The sequence below is a fragment of the Oncorhynchus tshawytscha genome, linkage group LG20, assembly GCF_018296145.1.
Source record: "Oncorhynchus tshawytscha isolate Ot180627B linkage group LG20, Otsh_v2.0, whole genome shotgun sequence".
Classification (NCBI taxonomy): Eukaryota; Metazoa; Chordata; class Actinopteri; order Salmoniformes; family Salmonidae; genus Oncorhynchus; species Oncorhynchus tshawytscha.
In genome coordinates this window covers 36,517,080-36,541,363 of record NC_056448.1, presented here as the reverse complement: position 1 = coordinate 36,541,363, position 24,284 = coordinate 36,517,080, and the positions used below count along the sequence as shown (strand labels likewise).

At 42.2% G+C, this 24,284-nt stretch overlaps 1 protein-coding gene across 1 annotated transcript in view; it reads right to left on the bottom strand.

Moving 5' to 3' along the window:
* Positions 1-24,031, bottom strand: part of rapgef1b (Rap guanine nucleotide exchange factor (GEF) 1b) — an 82,354-nt gene extending 58,323 nt beyond the window's left edge. Inside the window, 1 exon segment of the mRNA XM_042302592.1 lies at positions 23,710-24,031. Coding sequence (XP_042158526.1) covers positions 23,710-23,737 — 28 coding nt within the window. The 5' untranslated portion in view covers positions 23,738-24,031.
* Between the last annotated feature and the right edge of the window lie 253 nt (positions 24,032-24,284).

The following is a 24,284-nucleotide window of genomic DNA, read 5'->3' as shown; positions in this document are numbered from 1 at the left end:
CAACTACGCACCATAACAACTCAGGACTACATTTTCATTTATTTACCCAAACTACACCCATACAGACCTTGCTTTAGGACATGTGCAGGACAACCTCTCCTTTTCCAGCTCTGTTATGTCCTCCATCCATCACACGCTCTCATTATTCGCAGGCTACGTGACACGTGCTCACACACCGTCTCCGTTCTTCAGTGAGTTTTAATGCAGTTCAACATTTGACATCGTGTAAATAACAATAAACTGGGAGCTGACGGATTGGTGGACCATGTCTAACAGAGCATAGTGAGAATGTAAACCACAGATAGATCTACTAATACTGTGTCAAGTTTATAAATTGTCTGGCTGGGCTGATGAGACAGTGGATTGCGCAGTGAGATGGAACAGAGTAAATAGGCATTTCAACATCATAGCTTCAGTCAGGGGTAACTTGTGGAATAGACACCGGCTGGAATGAGGATTTAACCAATCAGCATCCAGGATTAGAACTACCCATTGTATAATATTATAATGGACAAGTGTGTTACGGTGTTTTGATGTCCCTCTATGGCTGTGATGTCCCCATACAATGTATTTCTGACAAACCTGAAATGCTTTGGCTCTAACCTCAAGTTTCAAAGATGACAACTATAAGGCCTGCAGATGTCTACAAGAGGAGATGCCCAAGTCTGATAGGGGATTACGCCTATCATGTGACTATCAGGGGGAAATCCAGCTCTGTCAATTACAGTGCCTTCAGAAAGTTTTTAAACCCCTTGAATTTTTCCACTTTTATTTTATTACCCCTTTTTTTCTCTCCACGATTTCGTGATATCCTATTGGCAGTTACAGTCTTGTCCCATCACTGCAACTCTCGTATGGACTCAGGAGAGGCGAAGGTCAAGAGCCACGCGTCATCCGAAACACAACCGCCCCCAGCCGCACTGCTTCCTGACACACTGCTTGCTTAACCCGGAAGCCAGCCACACCAATGTGTCGGAGGAAACACTGTACAGCTGGCGACCGAAATCAGCGTGCATGCGCCCGGCCGCCACAAGGAGTCGCTAGAGCGCGATGGGACAAGGACATCCCAGCCGGACAAACCCTCATTGGTCTCCCGGTAGCGGCTGGCTGCAACACAGCCCGGGATCAAACCCTGTGTCACCTGTTGTGATGCCTCTAGCACTGCGATGCAGAGCCTTAGACCACTGCGCCACTCGAGGCCCCGACTTTTCCCACATTTTGTTGCAGATTACAATTAGATTTTTTTTGTTACTGGCCTATACACAATACCCCATAATGTCAAAGTGGAATAATTTCATTGTTGAAATTTGTACAAATAAATACCAAATTTAAAGCTGAAATGTCTTTAGTCAATAAGTATTCAACCCCTTTCTTATGGTAAGCCTAAATTCAGGAGTAAACATGTGCTTAACAAGTCACATAAATTGCATGGTGTGAAATAATAGTGTTTAACAAGATTTTTGAATGACTACATTATCTCTGTACCCCACACATACAATTATCTGTAAGGTCCCTCAGTCAAGCAGTGAATTTCCAACACTCAACCACAAAAGACCAGGGAGTTTTTCCAATGCCTTGCAAAGAAGGGCAACTATTGGTAGATGGGTACAAATAAAAAAAGCAGACATTGAAGTTATTAATTACACTTTGGGTGGTGTATCTATACACCCAGTCACTACAAAGATAAAAGCGTCCTTCCTAACTCAGTTGCCGGAGAAGAAGGAAACCGGTTCTTGAATAATAAAAGTTCTAAATATGCTTTATGAGTAGTTCATGACCCAAGGATGGAAACACAAATAATTTATTTTAAAATGGGGCTTTTCCATTTATACTGTTCAATCCAACTCCAAACAAACATAATTTTCAGGATATTGATCAATTTCTAAATTTCCTGTACTTTTATTATCATTTCCACACTGTGCCATGCAGTATAATATGCCACTTTATATAATGTTTACATACCCTACTTTACTCATCTCATATGTATATACTGTACTCTATACCATCTACTGCATCTTGCCTATGCCGTTCAGCCATCGCTCATCCATATATTTATATGTACATATTCTTATTAATTCCTTTACACTTGTGTGTATAAGGTAGTTGTTGTGAAATTGTTCGATTACTTGTTAGATATTACTGCATAGTCGGAACTAGAAGTACAAGCATTTCGTTACACTCGCATTAACATGTGCTAACCATGTGTATGTGACCAATAAAATTGTATTTGATTTAATTGAGTGTATGTAAACTTCTGACCCACTGGGAATGTGATGAAAGAAATAAAATATTAAATAAATCATTCTACTATTATTCTGACATTTCACATTCTTAAAATAAAGTGATGATCCTAACTGACCTAAGACAGGGAATTTTTATGAGGATTAAATGTCAGGAATTGTGAAAAACTGAGTTTAAATGTGTTTGGCTAAGGTGTATGCAAACTTCAGACTTCAACTGCATATGCAGGTAGGCCACCAGACAGACAGTCAAAACCGTGCACTAGGCCTATTAAAAACTGTATCTTGCAATGGAATGCTGTATCTTTACATTTTTGGGCTTGCAATGTCTTGCAACTTCAGTAAAACAAAGCTTATCATCAATGAATAGGCTAGAATATTCAACACGGAACAGACCGAAGACTGAACACACATCATTAGTGAAGAGCAAGAGCAGCCGAATCAGCACAAGGGAGAGAAGAGGGGGGGCAGACAAACAATATCTTAGTACTCTGTATCTCGCAATGTCTTGATGCCTCACAAGTTCACCAAAGTAGCCTAAAGTTCACACAACTTTCCCCAGGCCTTTATAGCCTATTGTCTAGCTAGGATATAACATGAAAAATAATGTTTTGTGATAAGTGCACTGAGAATTAAACTTTGTGGCAGTAAAAAACATTGTTTCCGGTTAAGGATTTTTCCTAACATTAAGGATCCCGACTTCCTTTAAAAAGTTTGAATGTCTAAACTTTCACACCCCTACTCTAAAACAGGAAATTAAAAGCTCTTGAATATTATATTATTTGACATCAGGAAACCACCGCCACAGAACTTTATAAGGTTAATAAAATAAGTAACTTAAGCTACATGTTGTACAAACACTGAATGAGCCATAGGCCACTAATTACATTCCAATACACTGCGTTAGGACTCCAATGATCCCATTTAATCAAAGGTCTTCCTTGGAAGAGTGGAACCATGAGACGCTTTAGGGTAATACAGGCCTATTATATTATCATCAAGACAGTCTTAAGAAACATGCTTAAACACCTATTCAGACTCAGAGGAGCTATTCTGTGCAAAATGTAGGACAGCAGCACTTTGACAGTAAGGAAAAGGCTGGGATAATGGCTTGTGTGTACATTGTGTGGAACACACATAAACATTGACCTTAGACATGCCTCAATGCCTCCTCTGTTCAACTAAGTATGGAGACAACAAAAGTTGCGATCGCTCTCTCTCTCTGCCTTGGGGAGTGTCATTTCTCACTAACGGCGTGTTGATTACATGGTTGAATGGTGCAAGGCACAAACTGTATTAACATACTACACCACGAGGGCCCGGAGGTGAGGAAAAAAACAAATAAACAAAACACATGAACTCTATGCATCTCTCCACACACACACATTCAAAGAGAATAGCCTGGTGTTACAAACGAAAGACCTGCGTGTGTCCTGTATAGCCTATTCAGCATATTCAACCAGCCCAGCAACTAACATCAAGCCTCCTGGGCCTATAACCAATCCATATGCAACTGACTGGAAAAACACTAGGTCAGATTATCTGGCAACGATTTATATTCCATAGCAGGAATGAAACTAAAGTTCCAAAGGACTTTACCCTTTTCGACATGCTCCCAATAAAGTTAAATTAATTGGATTGAATGCTCCCAAGCGCAGTGGGCTTCCCAAGCATTGTGTGTGTACTCCTACATAGAATCCATGTAAAATGTACTTTTGAAGACAGATCCTTTTGAGGGTATTTGTGTTCTCTTGAATGTTCATCCTTCTATTGATATGGATCAGATCTGGGTTGAGGTCTTATCATGGACAGTAGGGATGGGGGGGTATTAGTTTATGGGAACACTTGGCACGCCGCCAGCTCAGTATGGGTGTCCATGGGGACAGCACGGTGCCTTGGTACTGGGTCATTCAATTGTCCTGTACACACACACACACACACACACACACACACACACACACACACACACACACACACACACACACACACACACACACACACACACCTAGGTTATTCATGAGGCTATTCATCCTGACTCAACAAAAAGACTCAAATACAAGAAAGAATGAACCAACTGGACTGCAGTCAAATGGTTCACAAGCCTTTGCAGAGAGCTTTTACTATTGAGGCAGTGACCCAAATGCTAGCATAAACAACAAGCACACTCTCTCAGACAGACAGACCATACATGTAGGCCTAAACTCCTTCACGCCATGATGTCCACAGAGCCAAGGATAGAATTATGGTTATTATAGAATTTCTGTCACATGACCTCCAGTCAGTAGGCCCTGTCACGTGGTCACGTTTTCTACTGTTCTAGCTGGATGGATGGATGTGTGTGTGTGCGTGCGGTGTGTGTGTGGTGTGTGTGTGGCCTGGTTGTGTGTCATTCCAGCCTGGGTACCCCTCCTGCTCCGTCCCCCCTGACGCCAGCCAGGTCACTGCCACTATTTCCTGCCCCTCCCCCCGCCGGCTCCCTCCCATCCTCTCTACCCGGCTTCACAGCCATGAGCTGCCTGGGTATGCAACATACTGACTAACCTAGGATCGCCAGGCTCACAATGCACACATACACAGAAATTAGATGCATGACACGCATACACTTCAAGTGAGAGAGAGACTGGGCTTGCAGCAGGTCACCTGAGAAAAGCAGACTAACTAAAGCATCACAAACAAATAGAAATTAGGGCTGGGACAATTATCACGATACTTGTATTGTGGCAAGATTTAACTTCTTTAGGAAAACAGCACTAATGTTGGAAACAAACATCATTATCTTGTCATGCAGAGATACATATATTTATTTTCCCAGCTACAGCGCACAATATTTTACATCTAGCAGGTTTTTAAAGCTGCACCATGCAGAAGTCCTCTTTGCATTCACATTGCTATGTTTATAAAGGAACCAAGATGTTATTCAAACATTCACTCAAGCAGACTGGGTTTTAACAAAGTGCAGGACAAGTCGTTACACCAGAATGTGTTATCGGACAGCTAGATATACCTACTTACATTTTGGAAGCTAATAGATTGCATTCAGTTAAAATATGAGACATAAATTGTAATTTGTTTGGTAACAGAATAAATAGCAATAGAATAACTGCAGAATAAATTAAAATTGTACACCCAAGGTAGGCTACTGCTCCTTTAAGAGCTAGAATATATGTTTATACCCTATGGTTGTTTATACAACCTTATGCTGTGATTCTCACCAAATATAGCCTTCTCACACTATTCAAACCCCCACAATCATAAGCAGTTTATGAAGCTCTTAGCCTATAGATCACATATACAGTACCAGTCAAAAGTGTGGACACACCTACTCATTCAAGGGTTTATTGCAATATACAATGTAGAAAATGTAAAAAGAAAGAAAAACCATTGAATAAGTAGGTGGGTCCAAACTTGTGACTGGTACTGTATATAGATCACATATATTGCAAACAAATAATCTGAACTAAAAATGTCTGTGCGTCCTTGACAATCGTTAATCAATACCCAATTTTTTTCCCCTTCTTCTCTTTTGTGGCACCAATGCGATTGTTTATGGCAGGGGAAATGGTGTTGCAGTAGTCTAGTGTGAGGTACAGGAATAATGACAATCGAACCTGGAGAGCTTTGAGTTTACATTGTCCTAAAAAAGTTAACCAGAACATGGAATTCAAGCGAACCGAATTGTCCGTACGTCAGCTACAAACTGACAGAAATGTCCGTACGTCAGCTACAAACTGACAGAAATGTCCGTACGTCAGCTACAAACTGAAAGAAATGTCCGTACGTCAGCTACAAACTGAAAGAAATGTCCGTACGTCAGCTACAGATAGAAATGTCCATACGTCAGCTACATGGCAGGAAAATGAATGAGAGGTGAAAAATGAGATGACCCCTTGTCCTTCTTGTCTCTCATTCTGAAATGGTGCCACTTTATTAGCCATCTTTCCTCTTGTTTATGGACTTTAGGGCCTTTTCTGTATTGATATAAATACTGTCAGTAGATCTAACAGTAGCTGAGAGCAGAGATACATATATCATCTGATCCAGGGAGATAAACACTAGGCCCTATGTCAGTAGTAGCTCTGTATGATGTGAACCACTGTTGTTTGGTGGTGGAGAGAGAGAAAGACAGAGAGGTGGGGAGGAAGAGAGGGAGACAGAAAGACAGAGAGAAGAGAGAGAGGGAGGGAGATAGAGAGAGAGCCTCTAAAGCTCTTCAGACAGAGATACTCAAAGCACATACAGCCCCAGATCAGCCAAGTACTACAGCACTACTTAAGTGTGAGCAAGCACTGATGATGATATGAGTAAATGACCTTTAGCACATTGTAGAGAAGATAGTACTACTAGCCCATCTCTCCGTCACTCACTATACAATCCTCCTCTGTTCATTCAGCTCACACTGTCAGTGCTGAGAGAGATGAGGACTATGGAGAGATAGTGGGCATCAGCTGGGAATCCTTCCACATATGAGATGTTCTGAGTGTGCAGGACTGGCCAGGAGAGATCCCTGCCGTGGTCTAGCCTCCAGACGGCCTGTTGCAACAGGAGAGGACATGAGGAAGTGGGTCAGGCTAAGCCCGATGTACTCAAGCAGAAAGCCCACACACTTCCTAGAGGGGCTAAAAGCAACCAACCGCCGCACTGCCTGATGGGATGACTAGTGTGTGTGCGTGGTTGTGTGTCATACTGTGTGACACAGGTGTCTGAGAGATTGGTGAGCGGTCACAGGGCTGCCGTGGGGTTGGGAAAGGAAGAGAGGAGGGAGAGAGCTCACACACCCTTCTCTGCTTACTATTTCAACTAAGATTCAGAAATGGATTAGTGGAGGAAGGAATACCCCTTTTCACCCCCCCCCCCCGACATGCCTAAACAGGGAGCCCTGAAGTTCCACATTCCCCACATGCCTTGTCCCATCCCCTAGTCAGCCCAAGCCAGTGCTATGTCTGCTCCCCTCCTCTCCGGCTACAGAAACATTACACACAATATGAGGTTTAGAGTCTTTTACACTACACCACATACACCACATTACACTACACACACAGACTCCTGCAGGATGTACCCGGATCCACAAGGGGGCTTAGCCCCGTCTGTTTTCCTTTTAGATTCCCAAAAAGTGACAGGTTCCTGCTAAATCTCCACTAAGTTAGCACAATCGACAGAGCGCGGTGTGTGCAGGGGGGCTATGGAAAACCACTGGGGTGCAGGGTTTCCGTTAGCCGGTGATTGCCTGCTTTTGGACGATAACATTTATGAAAAGCTGATGAATAAAATTATAGCTGGCCAAATTGTCCAGGCCTGCCACGCTGGTGAGCATAGCGAGAGAGGAGCCTTGGCCTAGGTTACTGTTGATCGCAAAGATTGAGGCCTTTTTCATTTAAGTAAAACAAAAGTTAGAGTACGTCTATAGTGAAAAGCCTATATTTAGTCGTATTTTGCAACCTATAGGACACCCGGCTGTGGTAGTAAAAAAATGTATTGGTTGCATTGGTGCATGCTGCACATTCATTCACCTCACTGAAAACGTCCTATTTTGTTTAGGAGGCTAAAACCATGATTTGGTCAAACAGTAAAGTACATTATCCTCATGATTCCTGTAATGAAAGTGTCTGCCTGCCCCTGTTTCACTGGGGCCTGCTGCTGTGTCGAGCGAGCCACTTTCTCTCTCCTTTCAAATGCTCCCGGAGAAAGACGTGCTCTGATTGTATACCACTTTTTTATCCAATTGCTGGAAAAACACAGCTATCCTGTTGTCACAGATGGAGAGAGGATGTTCTCAGCTTTCTGTAGGTAAATGTTTTATTTTTCAACTCTATGAGCTCAATAGCAACTATTTCACAAAGATATTTATTATGGCTTGGAGATACAGAGCATGCGAAATGAGCATTGGTCATTGCGGGTGCTTAGGCCTCATTAGACGGTAGGCTACAACTGCAAAAAAAATAAGGAAATGAAATGTACTGTTCGATTAATACACGGCTACTATGAGTGGGTATTATCTTAAGAGTTAGTGATCTATCTTTAGAGTAGTTGACCATTGGCAGTACAATGGCCTTACTGAAGAGCTCAGTGACTTTCAACATGGCACCGTCAGTTCGTCAAATTTCTGCCCTGCTAGAGCTGCTCCGGTCAACTGTAAGTGCTGTTATTGTGAAGTAGAGACATCTAGAAGCAATAATGGCTCTGCCGTGAAGTGGTAGGCCACACAAGCTCACAGAACGGGACCACCGAGTGATGAAGCAAGCACGTAGCACTGACGTTGGAAGCAATGTCAGCACAAGAACTGTTCGTCGGAAGCTTCATGAAATGTGCTTTCCATGGCCGAGCCCCCGCACACAAGACTAACATCACCATGCGCATGCCAAGGTGCGGCAGGTAGCCTAGTGGTTAGAGCGTTGGGCCAGTAACCAAAAGGTTGCTAGGTTGAATCCCCAAGCTGACAAGGTAAAAATCTGTCGATCTGCGCACTGTTCCTAGGCACTCATCGTAAATAAGAATTTGTTGCCTAGTTAAATAAAGGTTCAATTTAAAAAATGAAATAACATTTACTCAACACCATCTCAGTAGTCTACTACGCTTTTTAATAAAGCACTGTGACTTACTTTACAGGACTAATCATTTTTTCTATTGCTCGATTTGCAACCAAATTATGGGCTCGTGCCCCAGTGCAACCAGGGGAGTCTGTTAGTCTGAAGCCGGGCTACAAGGGGAATGTCTGTATGGAAAAGTTGTGATATTGTAGTGGACTAAGATGACGCAGCCAAAGCAGGCTATTGAGCACCTCCCTATTGAGTATCCTACCTCCCTATTGAGTATCCTACCTCCCTATTGAGTATCCTACCTCAATAGGGAGTTGCTCAATAGCCTGCTTTGGCTGCGTCAGTTTTGGAATTTAAAAGTTTTTTAATAAAAAAACATTTTTATTTTTTATTGTATATCATTATTATTGTAGGCATATTTATTAATCCAAACCATTTCTTTAAATATGCAAAACGTGCATTGTTTAATTCTTTTGAGACATTTTCCTTAGCTAAATTAAGTTCGATCTGCCTTTTTAATAGTGTGCTCCGTATTTAGTTTAAGATAGGTTCTAAGTAGGCCCGTTGTAAAATGGTTCTAAGTGGGCCCGTTGTAAAATGGTTCTAAGTAGGCCCGTTGTAAAATGGCTCTAAGTAGGGCCGTTGTAAAATGGCTATAAGTAGGGCCGTTGTAAAATGGCTATAAGTAGGGCCGTTGTAAAATGGCTATAAGTAGGGCCGTTGTAAAATGGCTATAAGTAGGGCCGTTGTAAAATGGCTATAAGTAGGGCCGTTGTAAAATGGCTATAAGTAGGGCCGTTGTAAAATGGCTATAAGTAGGGCCGTTGTAAAATGGCTATAAGTAGAGCCGTTGTAAAATGGTTATAAGTAGGACCGTTGTAAAATGGCTATAAGTAGGACCGTTGTAAAATGGCTATAAGTAGGACCGTGGTAAAATGGCTATAAGTAGGACCGTGGTAAAATGGCTATAAGTAGGACCGTGGTAAAATGGTTATAAGTAGAACCGTGGTAAAATGGTTATAAGTAGACCGTGGTAAAATGGTTATAAGTAGACCGTGGTAAAATGGTTATAAGTAGACCGTGGTAAAATGGTTATAAGTAGACCGTGGTAAAATGGTTATAAGTAGACCGTGGTAAAATGGCTATAAGTAGACCGTGGTAAAATGGTTATAAGTAGACCGTGGTAAAATGGTTATAAGTAGACCGTGGTAAAATGGTTATAAGTAGACCGTGGTAAAATGGTTATAAGTAGACCGTGGTAAAATGGTTATAAGTAGACCGTGGTAAAATGGTTATAAGTAGACCGTGGTAAAATGGTTATAAGTAGACCGTGGTAAAATGGTTATAAGTAGACCGTTGTAAAATAAATATCAATATAAAATGTAAAGAAAGAAATCCAATGTTATTGGTCTTGATAATCTTGATAATACACTAATATTGCAGTTAGCCATGAGAGCCTTCATAATAGACTGCTTGTGACCACCCACACACTACTACACTTGGGAGGGAAAAAAACATCTTAAAGTATAAATAGAATGAAACAAACAGGCATTCTATTTTTGCTCTATTATAGTGGCCACTATAGTAGACATCGATCAAGTGAACAAGGCTACATGTGTGTAAAAATAGCATTCACGGAGTAAAAAATTATAATAATAATCCCCCCCTCACTCACACGTGTTACTGTCAATTTCAACACAACAAAAGCAATATCTTTGGGCTACACGGCACATTATTATATTGTACACTTTCTGCCTGTGGACATCTGTTCTACAATATGCCAGCAGATTATGATACCCTTTGTTGGCATAATTGATCTCTTTCAGGCAGAGTACACCTGGCATACCCTTTTTTATCCACTATATTGAAAAAGTGAGAAAGAGGGAAGTGTCTGGTGTTCCTTTCACCTCTATAGTGGCATCCAGCTTAAGCCAGGCCCAGCTCCAGCTCCACTTAATCCCTGAATCCACTTGTTTAACAAGCAACGCCTCATTTTAACCTAATTCTCTCATTCTGAAAATGAACCACATACTGTAAAGAGAAAACATTAGTTTGTTAGCTAGTTAACATTTCACACAAATTTCCAGGTTCCAGTAAGCAACTAACGCGTTATAACTTGAGGGATGGCAAGTTAACATATACTCACCCCATTCCGTACAAATGTGCGCAACCGCGACATTCAAAAGAGGCTGCAAAGAAAACTAATGGGACTGTAGTGACTGTGTTGACTTCAAAATCCAAAATATGTGGTGTGAACTACATTTCTATTCAAGCGTTGATCGACATGGTAATGGCTCTATAGTATTGGAGAAAAGTTGAAAAAAACTGACCCTCCGTCACATCGTGACGTGTCATGCTTTACGCGTGCTGTACGTTACGGCAACTATTTCTGTCTTACAATCTCCACCAGGTGTAGCACTTCTCTCTTTGTTTAAAAACAAGAAATGGACAGTGACGGGGGTAAGGGGGATACCTAGTCATTTTTTGCGTAGTCACTGCAAGCGATCATGACTTTCAAAAGACAATGTTTACTTCTGAAGATCACTTTAGCACCGCCCTAAAAACCCGATTCAAATTCGACACAAACCTTCAAATAGGTATGTAATGACACATATATAAACTCTTGTTTTATTTACATTTTAGAGGCGATAAGTTGATAAATTGGACAGATCGAGGGGGAAAAAAGCAGCTTTCCCACACGACATCTCTCCTTCTCACTATCACGCATTAGTTTCGCTTCCCCACCCACCATTTATAAAAAGATCCGACGGAGCTCATTGCCTGCTTGAATTATGCAGAAATGGGCAGCGTGGAGGTCATGTCATTCATTTTGTTGGAAAGAGGAGAAATTGTGCTTTACAATGGTATTGATATTACAGTTGATCTCGAAGTATTACGTTTTTGGGGTGCTAAAATAAGGTCAATTGGACCAAGGCGATGTACAAACGTGAGTGAGTTTACATTACCTTAGTGAATTGGTTAGGTTACTAACGTTAGGTTATTAACATCAGATTAGCTTTTTTTTTTTTTTTTACTTTATTAGCCAGCTAATTTTCACACCATAAACTCAATTATTTGAACAGTTAAGTTGGCTAATGTTGCTCAACATTTGTCTGGCTAACTGAGAATTCGATCCAGCTAGCAAGATATAATGCCAGCAACTTGTTCCACCACACTTTCTCAGTCACCTAAACTTTCTAAAATGTTAGTTGTTTTTTGGTTACAGCTCATGAAGTACGCTTCATCACCTTCTCTCCCGTACCCTTGGTCAGGCTTCTCACCTACCTCTTTGTTATCGTTCAGGGGACGTGCTGCTGTAACTGGTAAACTGACTTTGCACTTTCTGCTGTCGTTCCAGAGCACGCGTTGATGCTGTAACTAGCAAATTGGTTGTCTCTTCTCTCCTCAGTCTCTGTACTGCATTCTGTTATGTAAACGATTAGCTGAGCCTTGGATACAGCCAGTATTGCTACACATGCACATCACCCATTCGATTACAGCCAGTAGTGTTCCAAAGCCCCCCTCTCAAACTTTTCTCATCGGATCTACACAAATCACGTATGTCACCCATTTTGGATTCAAAACGGCAAATGTCGCCGAAATGTAACAATTTGCATTCCTGATGAAGGTAGTGCTCACAGGCACTCCAACTTACTCCGACAGTTGAACTTGAGGCGCGGAAGACTGTTTTACGCTTCTGTCTGTATAGCAGACGCAGTAGCTTATCTGACAGGTATAAAGAAATGAATGGCGGTGTCGTATCATGCAGGCAGCATATCTCCCTCTCTCTGGGGCTAGGACTTAGCTTCTCTTCCATACCATAACATATACACACACACATATAAAACACACACAGTACCAGCCAAAAGTTTGGACACACCTATTCATTCAATGGGTTTTCTTTATTTTTTACTATTTTCTAGAATAATAGTGAAGACATCAAAACTATGAAAAAACACATATGGAATCATGTCGAAACCAAAAAAAGTGTTAAACATCTAAAAATATGTTTTACATTTGGCAATCTTCAAAGCAGCCACCCTTTGCCTTGACAGCTTTGCACACTCTGGGCATTCTGTCAACCAGCTTCATGAGGTAGTCACCTGGAATACATTTCAATTAACAGGTGTGCCTTGTTAAAAGTTAATTTGTGGAATTTCTTTCCTTCTAAATGCATTTCAGACAATCAGTTGTGTTAGCCATATCTGGTAAAAGACCAAGCCCATATTATAGCAAGAACAGCTCAAATAAGCAGAGAAATGACAGTCCATCATTACTTTAAGACATGAAGGCCAGTCAATCTGGAAAATTTCATGAACTTTGAAAAATGTTCAGGTGCCGTAACAAAAACCATCAAGCGCTATGAGAAAACTGGCTCTCATGAGGACTGCGGCAGGAAAGGAAGACCCAGAGTTACCTCTGCTGCAGATGATACATTCATTAGAGTTAACTGCACCTCAGATTGTAGCTGTTCAGAGGAGACTGCATGAATCAGGCCTTCTTGGTCAAATTGCTGCAAAGAAACCACTACTACTAAAGAGACTTGCTTGGGCCAAGAAACACGAGCAATGGCCATTAGACCGGTGGAAATTCATCCTTTGATCTGATGAGTCCAAATTTTAGATGTTTGGTTCTAACCGCCGTGTCTTTGTAAGACGCAGAGTGGGTGAACGGATGATCTCTGCATGTGTGGTTCCCACCGTGAAGCATGGAGGAGGAGGTGTGAAGGTGCTTTACTGGTGACACTGTCTGTGAGTTCAAGGCACACAAAACCACAGGATTTTGCAGTGATACACCATTCCATCTGGTTTGCACTTTGTGGGACTATCATTTGATTTTCAACAGAACAATGATCCAAAACACACCCCAAGGCTGTGTGAGGGCTCTTTGACCAAGAAGGAGAGTGATGTTGTGCTGCATCAGATGATCTGGCCTCCACAATCCCCTGACCTCAACCCAATTGAGATGGTTTGAGATTAGTTAGACCGCAGAGAGAAGGAAAAGCAGCCAACAAGTGCTCAGCATATGTGGGAACTCCTTTAAGACCGTTGGAAAAGCATTTTACGTGAAGCTGATTGAGAGAATGCCAAGATTGTGCAAAGCTGTCATCAAGGCAAAGTGTGGCTACTTTGAAGAACACAAAATATATTTTGATTTGTTTAATAATTTATTGGTTACTACATGATTCCATATGTATTTCTACAATGTAGAAAATAGTGAAAATAAAGAAAAACCCTTGAATGCGTAGGTGTTCAAACTTTTGACTGGTAATGTATATACATTTTAAATATTAATATAGTGTACACCTAAGCCAATAGGCCTATGTATGCAATGCCCTGATGCATTTAATCCTCAAATCTCTGACAGCTGAACAGTGAGGTGGACAATTATTGTTTTAGGAAAGTAAAAAACAATGAAACAATAGGCTGAGGTTTTGCATATGCTACTGATCAAAACACAATGAATAGTAATTAGTTATAGGCTGTTTTTAAGGACACGTAAACGTTTAAAAAAACAATCTAGCTGGTTGGTTTTGATCAAAATCTTGCTTTAGTGTGTAGGGCGCTGTCCATGGTGCCGATAGAGTGCAGCGGAGATTTCACGCCAACCTGTCAATTGTTGGTCAAAAGCATGAGCTTTTGTTTTTGGTGGTATAGCGTGATACAAGCAGAATTCAAAAGAATTCCAATGCAAGAACCCAAATAATGTATAGCTACTTATCGGTATGTTTCATCATAGAAATATATCTATTATTTCTTGGTAGCCAATTGGTTTTCGTGGTAGGTAATGGAACTATCCTTATTGGAATCGTGTTTATGATAGGCTGACATTGCTTCATTGATTACGTGGGGCGAATTTGATTCACAGAAGTGTATTGTGCCATATCACAACATGTTGCTGAACTCATGAGCGGCATGATTTTCCTGAAGTGGGCCTATAGGTCTATTTATTTGGCAAGACAGCTGTGCATTACTGCATCTCACTGTAGTAGGCTGTAGGCTACATCTCACAGTAGTAGGCTGTAGACTGTTTTGGTTATTTGGATCTCCATTCACCTTATGTTTACTGCGTTTATTTACTGTTAATGTAACTAGCCTAAATATAGATTGCGTTATGCCTCGAGCTGATATTTTGTTGACTAGGCCTACTATTTGGTAGCTCTGTTTTGTTCTGTTCACATTAATTTGTTTGCATTCACAGTTGTGTCGGTATTCTAAGCCAAACTGCTATTCAGTAACCAATGACCCCGGAGTCTGTCACCAAAATGAACAAAAACGTCACAAAATATCGTCATAATATACACATGAACTGTTCCGAATGGGAGGCATGCAGAGCTTTAAGTCACTCTATCCTGGTGCCGGGTCTGCTACAGGACAATAAAGTGGGTGTGTGTATGTGCACGTACAGTGAGTGTACAAAACATTAAGAACACCTGCTCTTTCCATGACAGACTGACCAGGTGAATCCAGGTGAAAGCTTAGAACCCTTATTGATGTCACTTATTAAATCAAATCAGGGCGGCAGGTAGCCTAGTCGTTAAGAGCGTTGGGCAAGTAATCGAAAGGTTCCTAGTTCGAATCGCTGAGTCGACTAGGTCAAAAATCACTTAACCCTAATTGCTCCGGATAACAGCATCTGTTAAAACCTCTTAAAGAGCGTGTGAATTTTTTCCGCTTTTTGTTAAAAATCGCGCAAAATTTCAACGTCCTGCTACTCATGCCAGGAATATAGTATATGCATATGATTAGTATGTGTGGATAGAAAACACTCTGAAGTTTCTAAAACTGGTTAAATCATGTCTGTGACTATAACAGAACGTGTGTAGCAGGCAAAACCCAAGGAAAACTGTTCACAAAAAAACAAAACAAAATATCCCTCCGCCAGTTCTCTGTATTGTCTATGGCAAGGGAAAATAGATAGCGCCCAGTTTACAGTTCCTACAGCTTCCACACGATGTCGCCAGTGTTGGGAATTGGGTTGAAGTTAATCCTTGGTGAAATGAGGAATAGGCACTTCCTGTCATCGGGTACACCGGGGGAAGTTATGAAAGAGAGAATATCGACCATGATTTCAAGACTTGCTGCTATTGAATACAGATCGCCCCGTGATCAATTTGATCGATTATTAACGTTTACTAATACCTAAAGTTGGATTACAAAAGTAGTTTGAAGTGTTTTGTCAAAGTGTATAGGCAACTTTTTTAATTTTAAAAAATGACATTGCGTTTTGGAAAGCTGTTTTTTCCTGGATCAGACGGGCTTCATAAATGGACATTTTGGGTATACATGGACGGATTTAATTTAAAAAAAGACCCAATTGTGATGTTTATGGGACATATTGGAGTGCCAACAAAGAAGCCCGTCAAAGGTAATGAATGTTTTATATGTTATTTCTGCGTTTTGTGTAGCGCCGGCTACGCAAATTCTTTTGTTTACGTCCCCTTCAGGTATTTCGGGGGGTTGCATGCTATCAGATAATAGCTTCTCATGCTTTCGCCGAAAAGCATTTTAAAAATCTGACATGTTGGCTAGATTCACAACGAGTGTAGCTTTCATTGAGTACACTGCATGTGTGTTTTAATGAAAGTTTGAGTTTTATCTAGTACTATTAGTTGTCACTCTGAAATTTCCCCTGATGTTGATCCCTGTACAGGGACAGCAGCCATATCAAGACAAAAATATCAGGACATATCATGACAAAAAAAGTCCAATCAAATCAGTAGATGAAGGGGAGACAGGTTAAAAGAAGGATTTTAAAGCATTGAGACATGGAGTAAGACATGGAGTGTATGTGTGCCATTTGGAAGATGAATGGGCAAGACAAAATATTAAAGTGCCTCTAAACGGGGTGTGGTAGTAGGTGCCAGGCACACCGGTTTGTGTCAAGAACTGCAACGCTGCAGAGTTTTTCCTGCTCAACAGTTTCCCATATGTATCAAGAGTGGTCCACCACCCAAAGGACATCTCGCACAACTGTGAGAAGCATTGTAGTCAACATCGGCCAGCATCGCTGTGGAACACTTAACACGTTGTAGTAGGGCTAAATCAATATCAATAATTAGGTAATTCCTTCAAGTATAATTTTATGTGTAACTCACATCATTTAAAAAAAAATGTAACCTTTATTTAACTAGGCAAGTCAATTAAGAACAACTTCTTATTTACAATGACGGCCTAGGAACAGTGGGTTAACTGCAATGTTCAGGGGTAGAATGACACATTCTGGCTCAACGCTCTAACCAGTTTGTTCAGGCATTATTAAATTTGAAGCAGATATGCAACTTTTAAACATTATTTGATTAATATTGAGATTATCGTTATCGAATGAAAAAAAATAATTATTATTATTTATCTGTTATTTTACCAGGTAAGTTGACTGAGAACACATTCTCATTTGCAGCAATGACCTGGGGAATAGTTACAGGGGAGAGGAGGGGGATGAATGAGCCAATTGTAAACTGGGGATTATTAGCTGACCATGATGGTTTGAGGGCCAGATTGGGAATTTAGCCAGGACAACAGGGTTAACACCCTTACTCTTACAATAAGTGCCATGGGATCTTTAATGACCTCAGAGAGTGAGGACACCCGTTTAACATCCCATCTGAAAGACAGAACCCTACACAGGGCAGTGTCCCCAATCACTGCCCTGGGGCATTGGGATATTTTTAGACCAGAGGAAAGAGTGCCTCCTACTGGCCCTCCAACACCACTTCCAGCAGCATCTGGTCTCCCATCCAGGGACTGACCAGGACCAACCCTGCTTAGCTTCAGAAGCAGGCCAGCAGTGGTATGCAGGGTGGTATGCTGCTGGCAATTATAGATATCGTAATAATTTATCTACCATATCGCCCAGCCCTACGTTGTAGATTCCAAAGACTCGACGAATTGAGGCTGTTCTAAGGGCAAAGGGGGGTGCAACTCAACTCATGTTTTATACAGTCAGAGTATGTGCGCACTCAATGTGGACCCAAACCAAGTAAATTACGGATTATCCAAAGACAGAGAGGTGAAGGTCAAAAGTAATAGAGATGGTAACATTTCCTGAGCAAAAAGCACAAAGTGAATTAGTGGTTATGCACCTATATCAGCACTTGCAGCCAAGATATTTTCAGGCAGGGACCCACCTGTACTGCTGCGTGGGTCAGCTTTGGTTGCAGTGAGGCTTATAGTGACTGTCTAACTACTGTACTAGCTAGCGGGTTTTCAGATCTCCCACCAGTCTGTCTGACACAGACTACTACTCACACACTGCTGAGCCCCAATTAGCCTCATCACCACAGCTGAGGTGATTGCACATGCCACGATGGGCACGCACACACACACACACACACAAATAAACTGGGGTCCTCAGACACTCTTTACCACCTGCCAGGTTAAACGCAGCAGCAAAGTTTCATTGGGCTTCATGGCGCACGGCGTGTTTTCAAAACATGGCATTACGCCACTCTGTGCTATGTAATTACACGATGGACTCAACCACCTCAATCATGGAGCCACTTCTCTCCATGCAAGCCTAGCAGCACACCTGGGTCTCTAGGTTCACACACTGCTAACTGGCTGAGCCGAAGAGGCAATGATTATGAAGCTAAATAAATAGGGCTAATATGGCTGACGCTAAATGTTGTAAATGTTGCTGCTACCTTTTACATAGCACAGATTGACAAGGCCACCGACTAGTAGTTTGAGACTCCCCAAACAAAACTGACCAAGAACAAGTGAAATCAATGGTTTTCAGTTTATATTTTTTGGAATAGCCTAACCAAAATTTAAACCAAAAAACAGTTTCTGAAGTTGGTGGATGTACAGATGGATGAAACAGTGAGACAACTCAGTGTTGAGAGCCTAGGCACATGCAGTCTAGTCTGGGCAGGCTGTAGAGAGCTGTGGCTAGTGGCCTCATCTGGCTGGCTGGGTCCACCCTAGACTTCAGCACAGCAAATGAGCACCTTCACAAAAGCCACACTACACAAAAAACCTAGGGAGGAATGTCCCCAGCGCTTCATTTCTGCCAGCACTTTTATTTTTCTTTACATAAAAGCTCTAAAACAGGATGGCTTTGACAAGCTGGTCTTTGAGAAGAAAAGAACACAAGAGCCAGGTTTGTCCATCCATCCCCCAAAAAAGAAAAATGCAAGCATGGATACATTTAGCACAAGAACAAATAGGCCTGCTGAGGTGCAATGGTGAAGTATTTTTCATTTGGCTTTATATTTAAGTCATTTAGCAGACACTTTTCCAAAGCAATTTACAGGAGCAATTAGGATTAAGTGCCTTGCTCAAGGTAACTTCAATTCTTAGTAGAATTTACCATGAAAGGCTTGCCAAAAATGCAGAGTTCTAAATAAAAGTATGTAAAAATAGTCAAACAAGAAATAAAATACACAAGAATCAAGCTATATACAGTACCAGATCAATGTGCATTGAGTTTGTCTTGTGTTCAGTACCGCCAAATTCTTGAAACATCATTTAACCATACACGTCACTGTAGTCGTCAAATGACAGCAATCCCTGTTGATGCGACCATGTGTGTTGGTTTACCTGGCTGTTGCTCATCTAGTTCTCCCTGTAAAGAGGACTCTGTATCTTCAGAAGAGCCTTGGCTCTTCCAGCTTAAGTTTCCCATCCAGGAGACCTGAAGTCCTCTGATCAGACACTTGGTCCAGGTCGTCCAGTTTGATTCAACTGTGAGCTTGTTCTGTCCAACCACTGTTTGCAGTCACCTCAATGGAATGTAGGCAACCTAGGCTAGATGATGATCACCAACCAATTTACAGAGTCAAAATAATTTCACAACTGTTGTTTACAGTCAAGCCACCGCTGTGTGATGAACTCCACATTTCATTTAGAATGTGAATTGGCCAATCTTCTGTCTATGACTGTCAGTCATAATAATCAGTCACTGAACTGGCGTCCCATGACTCTGCTTGACTCAGACCACATAACATGGGCTGAAATATCAAAAATAGAACAGCCTTAACGATGAGCTGGATCAAAAGTTTCCTCCAATCACAAGAGGTTGAAGAATAATCTAGTTAAAGTCTTGAGAAATATGTCCGCAGTCACGTACTCTCGTCTCCTTCAGCAGTGTTTCTCAATAAACAAGTCAGGACAATCATCAGTCCATGACAGTCTGTATCAGTGACATCCAGAGAAGGCTTGATTGAATATTGATTGACATTTAGACCACAGGGGTCGCAAGGACCGGGTCCATGATGTAAACACAGTGATCAAATCACTTGCCCTGCTGCATCAGATGACAGAACACCCCGGAAAACCAGGAAGTCACTGGAACAGGTACAAGGGTGGATGCTGGATGTTGCACAACCCGTGTGAGAAGTCGCTTCAGTGCTAAAAGTTCCTGTACAAGAGTGGATCCATAAAGAGAAGATGGTTGTGACTCCAGGAAACATTTATTATAGGGCTCCACAACTGACGCCAGAAATGCAACAGTGAGTGTGTCCTTCAGTAGCTACTAAAAAACATTTTGGCCATGAAAATGTTCTGTTGGAGAAAGACTGCTTTCCTCCAATGTAGTCGTCAGCGCTGCATCGCTCTCCTCCATCCATTTGTTTGTAACTCCATTCCCACCCGGCCTCCAGTCTCCGCCCTCTCGGTCTCCCTCTCAACACACTTGTGCGCTCCTAAACACATAATTACAGCCCATGTAGGCCTATAGGGTAAATGCAAGTCTCATTACAAGGGTGAGTAAAAATACTTCATTTCCACCAAACCTCAACATTGCAGCACCAGGGCTTATAGCTGAGGACCCTGGTAGTCAGCAAAATGTAGATGAACCCTGTGAGACACCTTATAGTCATAACCAGAGCTTCTAAATACATGACTCTGGTCATATCAATAACAGATACTCTGTACATCGTTTGTTTGTAGAACACTAGAGATGGGAGAATACTGTCTGTGTCTGTCTATATAGTGCAGCAAAGAGGCAAAATATCTGTGATTGATTTTTTTTATGCAGTCAGCAGTCACTGTGCTACCTGCTCATCCAGATGACTTGTTGCCTGGTCTGTAAGGCATGTGCGTGCTTGTGCACACACACACACACACACACACACACACACACACACACACACACACACACACACACACACACACACACACACACACACACACACACACACACACACACACACACACACACACACACACAGCTGGGGTAAGGCAGGCAGAGTGGCTAAAATAAGGAACTGATGTTCCGCTGAGGCCGGCAGCTCCATTGGCTCTGTCCAATCAGGGAGAAGTCACTGAGCTAATTATAAAGCTTCCTGGGGGTGGGGGTGTAGCAGACATATGAGCAATATGTCTGGAACATCAAATCGCAATAAACTCGCATTTTCAAATCGCAATACATATAGAATCGCAGTACATATCATATCGGCACCTAAGTATCTATGGGGGAAATAGCCTGAAACAACCTTCTCCTAGATAGAGTCCAACTAACAGTCCAGCCCAATGCTGCTCACCACCCCCACCTAGTCTGTGACAAACTGGACCCAAACTACAAGTCTCTTTGTACGGTGAAGGATGTTGAAATCCCTTGCTGGCCTATTTCACTGTTCCCCTCCACCCCAGGGGTAGAAGTTGTTTAAATTGTACTAACTAAAAATATAGCCTTGAGAACAACTGTCACAGCAACAAACATTTACAGGTGCAAAAGGGAAAAATCAACAGGCCGTCACACACACACAGCTTGTAGTAGTACAATGGATCCCCATTCATTCGAAAGCACTTCAAAACAGCATTGAGGACCACTTTCCTTCATCAGTTTACCCTAGTGCTAAGGGTGCTAAGACAAGTTTCAAGTTTTATTGTCACGTGCACCAGTACAGTGCAATGCATTTCTTGCTCACTCTTTGCCAACAATGCAGTACTGCATTAAAAAAAGTTGAGTACAACAAAAACACACAAGAAATATAAATAAGTAGAACACAACAAACACACACACACACACACGTAATTCTTCCTCCACCCAGTTAATTTTCTCACTGTGGGAGGAAAACACTAGGATGTGAGATTGGCTTCCTGCTGTTGTTAGCTTTTGGGCGACACCAGAGGCACAGCATTTGTTACTGTTGAAGCCGTCCTAGTGAACGGGTGGTGTGTGTGTGTGTGTAAGATTGAGTTGCAGTCAGGACAGCCACCCTCTGGATGCCATCCCTAGTGCCTTCAGCAGACAAAACAACAGAACATTTCCAAACAGGTGATGGTGTTTCTCCCCACTGGGCCTGAGACAGCAGCAGGACACTGTGACCATGGCGAAAACAGAGCGTGTTGATGTGGCCTGTGACATCAGTGCAAACACCAGTGACAACGAATCTGTCAGAATAATAATAGGCTAGATAGAAATGTACACTAGCACAGTCGCACACAGATCAGGCACACAGCCTACCTAGCCTAAGTGGGAACTCAAATGTAAACAGCAAACTACCCCAGTGTCATATGTAAGCACACACTCTTCCTATCTGCTTCAGTTCAAGTACTGCCCTGTCTGTCAAGGAATTGGTTAAATGATCTCCTCTTAACCATGAGACTGAGCTATCGGAAGTCTCCTTAGGGCCCACACACCATAAACACTTCCTTTAAATTCTCTCTCTCTCAAACAAAACATATGCTTCGTTTTCACCAGCTCTGCTACACACCCAGTCCGTATGCCACTGGTGTGCACATGCCAGGCCTAGTCCCAGTTTCCAGCATAGTCTGTTGCTCTTCCCTGGGGGAGGGGGGGGGCACACGTGGAACAGAAAGTGATGCTCAAACAGGTGACCCGGTAAACACAAGCAGGTAGCAAATGCCCAAGAGACCAGCCAGACAGCCTCCCACTTGCGGCATTCACTCATAGGACAGAAAACAATTACTATACTTTATTTGTGGGCAAAACACGACCTTTAAAGTCACACATCTCTCTCTGTGTGTGCACATCACAGCAGCTCAGCCAATCCATGGCTACTGCCATACCAACAATCAGAAACTTTACCTCTGTTTGGAGTACTCTCTCTCAATGGACAACACTCACACCCCCGCCCAGTGAGCTGCAGGCATCACCGCCCAAGGTTGAGAGGAAAAACCCGGAGACAGCTGGAGGGGTGGAATACTAGTAGGGAAATAGTTTCAAAAGCGGTGTCAGACCCACCTCTGTTTACATCCCATTGCACTGAACAAAGTGTGTATTGATATGCTTTATATTGCACACTGTTAACGTTTTCATCACAATGTGGATATACCGTCAATAGTGTGCCAGACTGCCCGAAAAGCAGATATGCCACGTTCACAATGGAAAGTCAATTTGACAACACATGGAGTGTGTGATATTACTCCGATTTGATTGAAACCCCAGTTACAGCTGGTGGGTTAATAAATTGAGTGCGCTAAAGTTACGGAGCCAGCTTGCAAGGTAATTGGCTACCACACGAGACACGCTTGCCAGCTGTGTGGTCCCACTGTTTTTATCATCCATCCAGGCAGCGGATAACAACCTTTTTCTTCAACGGGCTAAGCTAACCTTAGGTATGAAACATCTGAAAATGAGAAAGGGTAAATTGATGAAGCTGATAACTAATGTTTACAGTCATTACTTCGACTACTTAGCCAAATATAAGATTGCTGCTTAAGATACGTAAGGTAAAGAGCTCGCACGGGCTAGCTGGAATGTTGGCTAACTAGCTAGCTTTTCTATGCCGCTATCCCGACTCACATCTTTAGCATGGAACACCCGTTTGTTCGACTGGATAAGACAGAAGACCAATCTCCTACACACAAGCACGGCTAGCAAAAACCTTGTCCTATGTGTGCCGGACAAAATTTGAAGACTCCTGAACGAGACTCTCAAACCGGGCCTACCCATCCCCAATGTGTGATATCCCAGTACCTGACTTTGTGCAGGGGTATGATGAGAGGCCAGTCGGCTGGACTGCTTACCTTGCTTACTCTCTATTTTCCCCGACATTTCGTAACCAGCAGTGATTTCACTCGCTGTAAAAAAAAAAAAAAAATACAAATAAAATAAAAACTTAACTAGCCAGAAGCCAACGCGTCTCCCTCGATTATTCCTGTATTCTTGGCTCACATGTGTCAGTAAGATGAATTCGTTGGAGGTACGAGACCAGATTTGTGGCACACACATCGATGTGTGAAACTGTTTCTGTCGGTCTCCAAGCAATTTTCACTGAGCGGAGAGTCCAACACAGGAGCGCTGCCTTGACCCCGCGCGTCCTCGGCATGATGCACAACTGCACCTCCTCGCGCATGGAATTAGCTACGTCATTCTTTCAACAAGAAGGATTTCAATGGAAAGTGCCCCCTGTGGCAACAACCTGTGGAGCATTTTGGGCTAGAGCTGACCAATACAATAAGACCGTTTATAACAATACTCCAACCAAATACAATAGGCGCATACATTTGTATTTAGGTTTATTTGAAATCTTTATAAAGTCAACCTTGGCTGTATATATAACTGTTGTCAGAGTGCCCTCTACTGGATATTTTGTAAAGTC